Below are 12,730 nucleotides of genomic sequence, written 5' to 3' on the forward strand. Positions count from 1 at the left end.
AATAAGGCCAGTCCATCGTCATGCCCCTGGTGGGAGCTGGGGTAGAAAGCAAGGATCATGTCGAAAGAATGATGGAATCATTTTGAGGATCTTGGAGTCCAGATTAAGCTAGCTGCTTAACGACAACAAGCTAGATTCGGTCATAGGCCAAGTTCCTGAAATCCTTCAGCGGTCCGGATCGGGCATCAAGATCACCTAGTATATATCCTCAAGAGAAGATTTTAAACTTATAAAAGCAATCTTTCAGCGCACCCAAAGTCTTTTCATTAGAATCATAAACAACTTCATCCATATTCATCTGATTATTTAATTAACATAAAATTTCTGCCTTGTAGAAAATTGAAAAGCCTAAGAGGCCAAACCGAGTCTGACCCCGAATTCTCCCATTGCAGTCTCAATCCCTTTCGACAAATCCCCATAATTCCGATAATAATATAGTTACTTATATATATCTACATATATATAACCAATACCCAAACCTTTCAAGAAAAAAATAATTCTAAAAATTAAAAAGAAAATGGAGATCTACGGTAGACATTGGTCTGGGAGCCAAGAAACCTTGATACCAGATGACGAAACTATAATAGAAGAGGTCACCTCATGGAAATTGCGGAGTCGTAATAAGTATGCACATGTTCAATCCTACATTTCTGTTCCCATCCGGCATTTTATTGCAAGCGAAAACTGACATCTCAATTTATTTCTCAAGTAAATACCGAATCCCCAAAACTTCACATATTCCACCTGAAATATCCACCGAGCCGCCTGAAGCTAGTGCCGAGCAATCTACACACAAATCCGATACAAGATCTAAAAAGAAGAAGAAGAAGTCAAAGTCGTCTTATAAAGTTGATGGGGTTGAAGGTAAGTTTGTTGAGAATTCTCAAGGCCTTACAATCGTAAACAGGCCAGGTTGGTTCTAGTTTTCGTGTAAGTTTGCTCACTTTTGATCCCAACTGCTTAGCAACACCTAGCGTTCGGTCATCCGCCTCATGTTCATCATGTTCTGGTTGTAGCCAAAAGTCCGGGTTGGAGAGTGCGGGTCTGTTGGAAATTTCGTGTTGTTCTCATACGGATCGTGAGTTTTGGGCAGGGTTTAAGAAGGGCTTTCGCGACGCGAACAATTTTAGACATTGCTGCGATGAACATGATTCCGCGCATTGAAGATCTTGATTGTGTGAAATATGTTTTTCTAGCCGGCGGGGATGCATACGTATGTATGAACATCTGATTCGAACATTTCTGTTTAAATTTAGTGGTAGCTATAGCTCTATAGTAGATATATCTGTGTATTTTAGTATTTAATATTAGGACAGAATGTGGTCGAATGCGCTAATGTGGGCGTTCGAAGTTTCGATATTTTTGCTCAACTAGAGTCATGCATGGTGTGTACGTGCATACCTAGCATGTATCAATCACGCATTGTGATAAGTCCTGCGGTATAACACTTGTGGAGATACGGATTTCTGAGCGGCCTAGACTTATTGATATGCATATGTATCTCAACGATCACTTTGAGAATGAACGTCATCTACGTTTGAAATTAGCACAGGCTAGCCGCTTTTCTGATACGCCTTGCATACCATATGCCTGTGGAATGACCGCACCTGGGAACTGGCCAGGGTCTAGATATCATGGAGCGGGTCAACATGCAACAGCGGCGCCGGAGCTAGCTTAGCTTTTGGTGCTATTATAAGCAAAGGATTTTAGAACCCTAGAGAGTGGATCTATTGGATTTCGTATGTTTTAGTTACCCGGAATGAACCCGAGGGTGGGAAGATTAATTTATGATACCACAAATGTGAACATTCGTGAAATGACCGCAAGCCTATAGTACACGTTTGGTGATAGAAATCGACTGGTACTTTAAGCCTTGATATATAAAACGTATCGCTCAAATCAAACCAAATAGCGGGAGAGGATAAAATATTTCCAATCGACGTTGAAAAGCGTAAGAAAAAAGAAGAATAAAGAAGAATAAATAAATAAAAGAACGCCAACCGCGGCCTGCGATAATTCCTTCACCCTATCCAGGATCCGATGACTTTTGCATCATAAACTCATGAAACCCTCGCTAATGCAATGGCCCCTTTAAAACTCAATTAAGGAACTCGAGCCGTCAGCTTCGTGAAAGTCGTGCCCTCTTACTATCGGTGTAAGTCTTCAAATCGAAAATTTCCTCGGCAGCTTCGCAAATTTTGCAGCGGCTTTCAATAAATCCTTAACTTCCTTATCCTTTGCCAGGTCGATTGGGGCCTTCCCATCAATGTTCATATCCTCCAGGCGTGGGTTTTTATCTAGCACCATTTTTACTATAGGGATGTTTGCTTTCTGTACCGCGTAGTGGAGAGCCGTCGAGCGATTCCTATCTTCTGCTTCTAGGTTGATATGTGGATGATTTAATAGTATCCGAACGATTCCTTCATGTTGCTGTATGATTGCTACCATCAACGCTGTCTGCGAGTTTATAGCACTTCTAGAATGAAGGTAGAATGTTAGCAAGTCAATTATAAAGCCAAGCAGGCCTCTGTTTTCCACTAACCCTTTCGTGTAGTTGTTTACGAGGGCACCCAGCTCCAAAAGTACGGATAGGATCCCCTCTTTCCCCATCATAGCAGCGAGATGAATTGGCGCCATCCCATTGCCACCATATCCGTTTATAGCGGCCCCGTTCTCAACCAAGAATCGTACCAAAGACTTCATATCGTGATGCACAGCGAGGCATATTGCATTTTGCTCATCAGCTGTGCGCTCGTGAATATTCGCCCCTTCTTCCAGTAGTATTCTCGTTAAGGTTTCGTTGCCTTTTCGTACCGCCCAATGTAACGCAGACCATCCCATATCGTCCCGGTGGTTTACATGGGCGCCTTCATCCAAAAGACACCTAACTGTTGTTTTATGCCCACCCATCACAGCCTTCATCAATGGCGTTCTTCCTCCCGAGCCCGGTGTGTCGATTTTTACTCTCGCCCGTAAGAATAGGGGCACGATATTGGCGCTTCCGTAGGCGGCGGCCACATGCAACGGTAAATCACTCTCGTCGTCTATGGCATTTAGATCGGCCCCGGACTGAATCAGCATACGTGTTATACCTTCCCCGCCATCTGCTGCTGCGAGGTGTAGAGGCGTTTTGCCGTCCTCGTCTCTGACATTGACTGATGCTCCTCGTTGTAGTAAAATCCGTACTACATCCTCGTGTCCGTTCTCACATGCTGCGTGCAGTGCCCTTCTATTTGATGCTGTGTTTAAAGCATCAATATTCGCTCTCCAATCCAAGAAAGTCACTGCTGCGGCCCTGAAGCCTTTCGACGAGGCGATATAGAGAGATTTGTCGAGTACATTTTGTGGAGGTATCACGCCTTCCCGCCCACCAAATAGCTTGATAATACTCTCGGGATCATTCGGACATGGAACAGCGTTCCCGTTAATCAAAACACTACTGGTGACGGCTTTTCGTTGTGACATGAGCGGGGATTTGGCCGTTAGGTTGTGCTGGAGGGTATTCATGTCCAAGCGGGACATTTGTTGAATCATATGGATTGCGACGATAAACTCTTCGGGAAATAAGGAATGGTTCACCCGGAGAGGCATCGGTGGGTCATTGATTGTTTGGCAGCTATCCCATATCTCAGCAAGCTGATCCTTTGGTAGTTTTGAATTAAGCATGCAAAGGTAGGCCTTCTCGTCTGCTCGCCACGCTTTGTTAATATGCTACGTATACAAGTCAAATAGCTGACATCAAAAACATCTCTGTACTCACGAGATATTCCGCCCCCGAGATTGCCTTCGTATATATTCCAAGCGTTGAGAATCTGTTTAGCGCATTGAACATCGTCTGCGGCCATCTCTATTCGTTTCCCGTCTTTTAACCGCACAATAAGTCCCTGGTCCAAAACAAGATCACGAAGCGAATCTGGCAGATCCCTCATAAGGAAAGGGTTGGGGCTCGCTGTCAATGCCGAGGATGGTGTCCTAGAAGATTTCCTTCGTCCTAAACCCACGGAAGCTGATAAAGGCGGTGACCCTGGATGGCCTCGATCACTATGTAAAACTGGCAAAGCGCTACCTCCGGGACTGCTAGGTCCCGGTAACGGATGCGTGACGATTCCTAGGATATGCCTAGGTGTTGATGCAATAAGTTTGGGATTTGGCATGATGGGGGGTAAAGTGGGACTATCGGGTTCCTGAATTTCGTGAACATAATTTGGGGTGATTGTGGTCGCACTTGACCTATAAGTTTCGGAGCTCATTTTACGGGTTTTGGCTTCACCAGAGTGATTGTGAGAAGGTGGTTTAAGTTCACCAGACGAAGAATTGGTCCGGTATATTTGTAGATTGCCGTGGTCTTCAATATGGCTAGTTTCGTAATCCTTTGGGAACAAACGCGGCTCGCTGACCTTAATCTCAGGTGATTTGGGTGTCGTCGGACTTGATCGTTTGCTATGTCTTCCTATAATTCCTATCAAAAGCAGTTAGTAATCAACCCTTAAAATAATAATGTATAAATAGTGTGGCCGCAAACGCGTTAATGGGGTAAAAGAATGAAAGGGAGCGAGGGAAGGGGAAGCGGTGAGCTGGTACTTGATAGTTTACGGGGAATGATACTTTCGAGTTCCGCGGTCATCATAACCTTCTGAGTGTCGATAGCTAAAGGCGTTCCATCGAGCTCCGCGGCGTGCGCTGGAGCTGTAGCATAATCTTCGTGAGTTTCATGCTTAGAATCAACAAATTTCTTGCGGTCCTTGCCGGGGGAAATTGAGCGGCGGCTGAAAGACGTACGTCGGCGCCGCTGCTGCTGCTGGGGTTTAACCCGGTCAGGTTGGTAGTTCTGACGAGTTACGATGTAACTCCTCGAGTTTAAATTATCCATGGTCGGAGAAGAGGGAAGAAAGGAAGCGTGCGTATACTCATCGACGTCTGCCTGGAAAGGGTGGGGATTCGGGAGGGGCGGCAACAGCAATGGTATCTTTTGTATCGGGAAGTGCAAATAGCTAAGAGGTTTGTCAAGCCTTCGTCTGCAATGGCAAGCTTGAACGGACGGCTTGTCTCTGGTGGGTACAAAAAAATAATCGGATATGTAAAAGGCAAATTTGGTATACAGTAGATAGGTAGGTAAAGTGCGAATGCAGCGTTATGGCATGGAAGAAGCAGCTAGCAGCACTCACAGACGGCTGGCCCAGAAGTCTTGTCTTCGGTCATGCTCATGATCAGGATGAAACTGGTGGCTTCGAAAAGGATAAGGAGGTCTTGTGGCTTCTTGGAAAGACGACGGTAAGTGGTTCTGTTGTCATACGCCGCGAAAGAAGGTATGGTTCGAGATGTATGTATGTAGCTAGGATAACAATTTGCCTGAGGTGCAGTTGGCAGACAAGAAAAGCAGGGTTGGTATGCAAGATTGCTGTCCCCACGTTCCGCCGACGGAGCTAGACTCAGACATGCACCCGCCGGTTACCTTCTTTTCTGCAGTTGAGCAGAATTCCTTTTGTCCTAATGGTTGGGTTTAGGTCCCACTAGCTGTGAAGGCACGAAGCACTGGAACTCAAACAGAATGAAAGCGATGGTGAACTTGGAACAAGGGTGTGTGCCTCGGTGCCAGAAACGTGGTCTCGCCGTTGGCTGATCCGTTCCAGAATCCAACTGGTATGGCCCAAAGTAGCAAAGTTGGCTCTTAGAGGTTGGATATCAAAGGTCGATAAGTGCGTTCGGTTCGTGAATGTGCAGGTGGGTGCATTGCAGGTTATTTGTCGGGTCGTTTCGTGGGGTGCTCAAGAGATGGGGTCAGTGCATGTGTGAATGTGCTCGAGTCGTGGCGCGGGATGTATCCAATATCAGATGAAAGAGAAGAAAGAAAAGCGGGTCCTAAGCTCGATGGCCAGCTTAAATTTGTGAACTCTGAATTGAATAGTATGGTTGTAGGCAAGTCGTTCAAAGTAGTAAATACTATACGTACAAGAGAGCGAGGGCGCCCGGGCTTCTAGACTGGCAGATCTTCTTAAGCTCTGGCAGTAACCTGTCTGGTACTGTATATATAAGATTCACCACCTTTCGATAATGCAATGCATCATCAATCGCGATATTTTTGGAGTAAGAAGGAGACGTCGGGACTGGTGTACAGGATCCCAAAGGGCTGAGCAAAACGATAGCTGTCTTTTGCACCATCATTTTGTTAACTGAACCAGTTTTGCGCATGCCCGGCCTTGTAATTCAAACTCTGGCGGACCTTGTACCAGTGATTTTTAACCCTTCTGTATCGACAGGACGTTGAGACAGACCAATCTGGGGCGTTTCTTGGCTACACGTTGTGAGTTTCAAGCCTCTTATTGGTGCGCCCAGAGATTCGCGGGCTTCGGTTCGTGCTTAGGGTACATTCTAGGTACAACTTTCACCATTTCGTTTCTCGGAGCTGTCGATAGTTTTTCGGTATCATCCGGGTAAATGTAGGTACCAATTATCCGGCCCGAAACGTCATCCTTCTTTTAGGGGCGCATCGATCTTGTAGTTGGTTAGCTGGCGAGTCAGCAGACGACTGCTACTGCAGATTCCATTTGCATTTGTGGGACTAACTTAGCAGCAGTCTCGAGGCCTGCCAGTGGCGGACTGCAGCTGCACCTGATGCCACAACAGTGTCGATATTTCAAAGCTTCGGCGGCCTGCAGAATCCATATATATAGCGATTTAAGATGGAGATCATGGACGGTAACAGGTGAAGTTTCATGGTTCATCAAAGCTATTCGAATATATTCCACTGGCCGCAAGCCAATTGGCGCCAAGAGTCATGTTAAACAATACCGTGTACCCTTGCCAACACACTGCGCCCGATTAAATTTAAAGAATACTGGAACCAAGACGAAAGATCAAAGCATAGGTTTGTATACGTGTATGGAGTATTATATAAGTATGTATACATATCCTGCTCGATAACACGCTGGATTCAATCAAATCAGAGCCAGTCTAGTCGACATCGCAGCAGTCAAATATTGAAAGTTGATATGATCGTATGCATGTGGCTGTGGAGCCAAGAACTTAGGAAGGGTTTCCCTGGTCGCCTTCACCGCGCCACGATCTAGATTCCACCAACTGATATACTATGCGTATATGATCTATTCGGCTGGATACGTACTTTATCTTAAGTAGTTAGTAACTTAAGTAATTCAACGGATCCTGCACATCCAACACGTAAGTTCGAGGCAAGTTGGCTGCTTTCTCGCCTCATATTATACTATGCGAAGATTTGTCGCCTCGATGCTAGGATTCCAAGGTCTATAGATCCAACATTCCTAAACTTGATAAATATTGCATAGACCCATGGTTCGCAGCCTAATATTTTGCCACAGATAACAGTCAGGACGTAAAACTCAATTTCAAAATTTCGATTCTTCGTTTGACAAGCCAAGGAAGCTTGAAAGCCTAGTTTCGTTGTTGCGCCATTGCACCGATAATGTCGACAGTCAAGACAAACAGATATTTCGGCTCGTTAGGCAGCCTGCATGCGGAACTTTGGATTTGACATATTGCGCGCTTTAAGTTCTTATCTGTTCTTCTGATTCGCTCGCCTTATCTATTTCCCCCCCCCCCCCCCCTCTTCGGTCCTTGTCATGTTCTGTGTTACACAGCATCAACGTTAAGTTTTGGCGGCTCTGTTGCATTTTTTTTATGGATGTGTGTTATCCACAAATTCGGCACGGAGACAAGTTAGCTTGCTCGGTCTGATACAAAAATTACAGAGAACGAGCTAATTAAATCACTTAATTCTTTAAAAATGCTGTTTATATATGTCAATTTGTTAATTTCTTCGTTAATTAGTAGTTGATTACTTATTTATGCATCTTTGACTGCGTTCAAAGCGTGGATATCCGGATGTTAATTTCCAACGCGGACCATTATTAAATCAAAATAGTGTCGCCTGTGCATGTAAGGCTGTATCAAGCCTCCTTCATTACATATTCTGCGTATACCGTTACATCAGGCTTCAAATTAAAGCAAATTTAAGTGTAGTGAGGGGCTCTTGGAAAATATTTTCCACCAGATGCCGAGGTGAGTAATTTCAATCCATATGTACTGTAATCACTGTAACACAAAGAGTTCTGCGCATGCGACGGAATGCAATCTCGGGAAGCATACATTCTCTGTAATGATCTGAAGCACTTACCTAAGAGTTTATTGCTATAATGTAAAATTTAGTGAACAAATACCTTACCGCATGAACGGAATACATTTATGTTCAATTGTGTTGGCCAAATACATGAGGTCAATATGGTCAAGGCGCCTTCGGGAATGCGCACTGCTCTGTCATGATATTAATTATAGTAGTGATATTTATAAGTATCTAAAGAAAAACTTGGAGGCCTAAGACCTGTATTTGCCTTATGGGGATACCTAAAAGTATCGTTTGATTAACCATCTAATATTATACGGTCGAAGTTCGACTGGCTAATGGTTTTGGTTGCAGTGTGGGCAGAAAGTTCTCACAAAACTTTCGCTCTGGCAACTAGTTGTCTCTTAGATCGGGATTTGGAGTAGACTCTTCAGACTAGTATCCCTCGTGCACATGTTATCTTACCTGTAAGGAATATTACTACCGTATTCCTTTGGACGTGAGCGAGTTTGTTGAACCCAAGTTGTCTCAAGCCGATATCAACGCTCAACTAGGAAGGCTAGTTCTAAAAAACCGGGAACCCCGTAATTTACCCATAGGTACCTCTTCATATCTTGTTCTCTCCGGTCATGAGCACCTGAAAACCGGACACTAGGTTGGTGTATTTAATCGTGACCTCTACTATCGGCGAGCCGTCGGGATCATATTGGATTCTCATATGAACTAAGAGCCCCATCATGTAATTTACTTTAAGCTATTCTAGCCGATAGCCTCCCCGCCTCCCAGTTTCTAATCCTGATAGAAATCTAAGTTTCCAATCCTCGATTCTGCGAAAAAGAGTCCTCTGACCAATTGCGAGTGAAAACGGTAAACGTCGCCGTCCGTCAGTAGGATGGCTGATATGTGGGAACGTTCGGTATTGCTCTGTGGGTGCTAGCCCTCAAAAAGAGCTCTGAATTTCGATATATCCATGGATTCAACGTTCAAACCATTGGAAAGCTGTCGATAAAGCTATTTTTGAGCGCAAAGCTCCCAAAATCAGAACTAGAGAAGCTACTAGCTGTCGACAGCTGTCGTGCATAATGGTAGATCGAGACACCGAAATGTGTAGGTTTCCAAATGCTGGAGACGCCCAAGGTGGGGACGATTTTTTTTTTTTTTGGCACATGCTGCAGACAGGACAATGACAGATTGAGGATCGAGGCTTGCAGATTCATAGGCGAAAGTGAGAGATAGCGCCCTCCATTCTAATTGAGAACCGGGAAGTCATGCCACTCACCATATTGATCTAGGTCGCTAACACTCTCGTTCGGGTCGATGCGCCAGTTTTGGGGGTTTCTGCAAAAGCAAATGGGGTTTGAGCCGGCCACGTTGGATCCATGGAGCGAGTATTGTTGCTATGCATTGGTCTCGTGGAGGACATGCCGTCGTTGGTTCCACCGATGTAGTCAACGTCAGTGGCAACACAAGTTTCGGAGCTCGCAGTGCAGTTTGTAGATTGCGCGTACTACTTACTATGTGTATATGCATAGGGGGCTGGGACTACTATGAATCTGGTCGACACATATACCGTCCGCATTCACATGGGGCATAGTTCGAGAAAGATCTGCTGCCGCTTCGCCCTTTATGGTGTGCCAAGAGAGATTTAAATTAAGGGCCTGCGGGTCAACAGGCCTCGCGCATGCAGCAACGATACGATTAGTGCGGCAGCTTTGGGTGGATCCCAAGTAAAAGATTTTCAAACTCTAGTCTTTCGTTTGTACTATGTACGTATACGTATCTGCTTCGAGTCGGCATGACCTAGATCCAAGCCTGAGAATATTCGAACTTGCATCTACAGTATATGCGAGGATCTTTTCTACTTGGTCCATGGTTTTCGGAGATACCCACATACTTAGAAACCACGAATTTCCTTGCATTGCATAGATCGATAGACGCTTCGACCATATATAGATTTTCTAGGGCCGATACGCACGCGCACAAAGAGCAACATGTATACTTCATAATCATCTTAGACATTGGTGGACGCAGATAGAATATTAGCGCTCGGATAGAGCACTGATACTACTATTCAAGTACATTACACACAGAGACAGCTGTGAGGCTACCTGTCAAGGTTGTAACCGTCCCCTCGAACGGGATACACCAACACGGGTATCGAAAAATATTATTATAGGGAGCGAGGCTTTTAGTCATGCATACATCGGCGTTGGCAAACCATGTCTCATGCAATGTCTGGAAACACTCAATGCTCCCTAGATTTTCTCCAGGTCCTACATTAGAATCCTGATTATACCAATGTGGAGTTTGTCGTCCGTTGGAGACTATTATGTATTGTGGCTTTACAACGCCCGATAGTTTGCGGAACAGCTGGGAAGTTCCTTATTTTTCACCGATAAGATATCGGCCCCTTGAAATTTGTTTTCGAGATGATCAAACAGAGTTCATAATAGTCCTATATTATATTCATTGAGAGGGTAGAAGGATTTAACCCAATCGAAATATCCGGATCCGTCTTCTGTGAAATCGGGATACACGCTGAAGTTGGCCTGATTTTCATATATTCTGAGAGAGAAAAACTCGGTTCTGACATAAATTTAACTCCAACAACGGTGTTTAATCTGAAAGGACGATCGTATTGAATTGGGATGAAAGAAATCGAGCCGGGCGCTATGTGGTGACAATGAAGGGTCAGACCCGAGCGGTCGAGGCGAACACTCAAGTTCAAATTCTCGCCACTAATCCTTAACTGGGCTAAAGCGGCTGAACGAGCCCGCGAGACGCCAATCCTAAATATATGTATGTATGCACGGATTTCTGGTTGTTAGTTATGTGGAGATGGTTGAGGTGTACAGCAGCAGCCTTAAGCCTCGAACTGACTTGATCCTATCTCCGTGAGTTCTGGATTGGAGCGCCAAGATGGAGAATTTTTTCCTTGCTGAGGTTGTGTTGCTGTTGCACTTCCGGGCCTATTTTTGGTGGGCAAGCGCCAGTCTCGCAGGCCAAGCGAGCTTCCCCAAGAAATCAACCTCACCGGATGGTTCTGATTGATGAACCCCTGGCGACTATGAAACGACAGACTTCTCCGACCAGCAGCGAATCGGGGACATTCAGTCCATCGCTCCACCGGCCTTCACGCGCTCGGATATAACATTCCGATCTCTGAGTTATGCAATGCTCCCCCAATGGTCCGAAGTAGTACCCCGATTGAACTGAGGTATCTTGAGGTCTTCGAATTCTGGCCACCTGCAAAAGGGTTCCCTACAACTCGTAGTGAAGAAGTTACACGAAGGACCTTTCAGAGGGATGGTGATGGCTATGATTAACAGGGCTGAACGGCATTCTCTTGCCGGGTATTGTTGGACTTCAAGTTCAACACGAGCGTCTTTCCACGGAATTCTCATAGCCCCACAATGCACGGCAAGCATGGGCCCATGCTCACTCGCTTGACCTCTTTGAGGCCCCGCTATACGGAATTCGGAATATTAACTATTTTCAGTGTACCCCTGATCCCTGCTTTCCGTTTCGTAACGCACTTAAGGAAAAGCAACAGCAACAAGACCTCCAAGGCCAAAAGCTTGCGAAGAAAGGAGTCTATGAACAACGGGACTGACCATTCACAGGCCTCTTTTATCGAGATTGAGAAACAGCCGACAAAAGAAGAAAACCCTTTTTCCACCTCGTCTATGACATGGGAGCGGGTAGAAGCCCCTGTTTATGTTTGTGAAGAAGCAACGTGCCCAACCACCTGGGCTCCTTTCCCTATGTTGCATTATGATCGTCATTAGAGACCTCAGGCTGCAGAGTGCCGGGTTTCTACGCAGGTACAGAGGCAATGCATACAAATACTCTTCATCGCCTGTTCTTTCGTGATATTTTTTTTTCTACTTTTCCTTTCCTCACCAGCGCATTGTCCTTTCGTTTTGGGCTGCTTAATACCTGTTTGTATTTCAGTTATTGCGTACCAATCCTTTCGTTTCTTCCTCTCGACATTCATTTCTTTGACACCCTCGACCGTCGAAGATTATTTGCGCTACGGTATCACTTTCGGGAGATATATATTCTCGACTAAAACCAAAAGTTCAATCGCACCCATTCAACCTTGAAACTAAAGAATAATCGCTTGGAATAAACCTGACGCTCTTTCCCTCGGCCAGGTAGCCAGATTGTTGGGTGGTCTATAATCAGGATGAGAATCCTATCAGCTATATTGCCAGCACTCCTGCTGGTGCCAGTAGCATCTGCTGCGTGAGTACTGACAACCTCTATTAAAATATACCGATAGCTGGATGCTAACACCGATATTGTAGTGTGCTCCCGCGGGGCGTTCTTGTTAGGAGAGATTACGGTGATGATGACCCGTGCGTGATAAATCCTGCAGGTGAAGGATGCCCAGGAAATGGGGAGACGCTTCCCACGCCTGAGCCGTTGACCTGTGGTTATGTGGGTGGTCCGGCTTGCCCTGACCCGACAACTACCTGTCCAAATGGTGAGGCAAGCTGCCCGGCTACCACGGACCCACCAGTTACTACAGACCCGCCAGCCACTACTTGTACAGAAGGCGAGGCAAATTGCCCGGTAACTACAGACCCACCAGTTACCACAGACCCGCCAGCCACTACTTGTACAGAGGGC

General features: G+C 45.5%; 1 protein-coding gene across 1 annotated transcript; it reads right to left on the reverse strand.

The window, feature by feature from the left end:
- Positions 1 to 2,163: 2,163 nt before the first annotated feature.
- On the reverse strand, positions 2,164 to 4,870 carry AOL_s00076g31 (uncharacterized protein; the record flags this gene model as incomplete). Its single annotated transcript, XM_011122585.1, has 4 exons — positions 2,164 to 2,476; positions 2,543 to 3,686; positions 3,761 to 4,459; positions 4,582 to 4,870. 4 exons carry the CDS (start codon positions 4,868 to 4,870, stop codon positions 2,164 to 2,166), a joined length of 2,445 nt encoding a protein of 814 aa, XP_011120887.1.
- Positions 4,871 to 12,730: the final 7,860 nt, after the last annotated feature.

Source organism: Orbilia oligospora, assembly GCF_000225545.1.
Source record: "Orbilia oligospora ATCC 24927 unplaced genomic scaffold scaffold00076, whole genome shotgun sequence".
In the NCBI taxonomy this organism is placed as follows: domain Eukaryota; kingdom Fungi; phylum Ascomycota; class Orbiliomycetes; order Orbiliales; family Orbiliaceae; genus Orbilia; species Orbilia oligospora.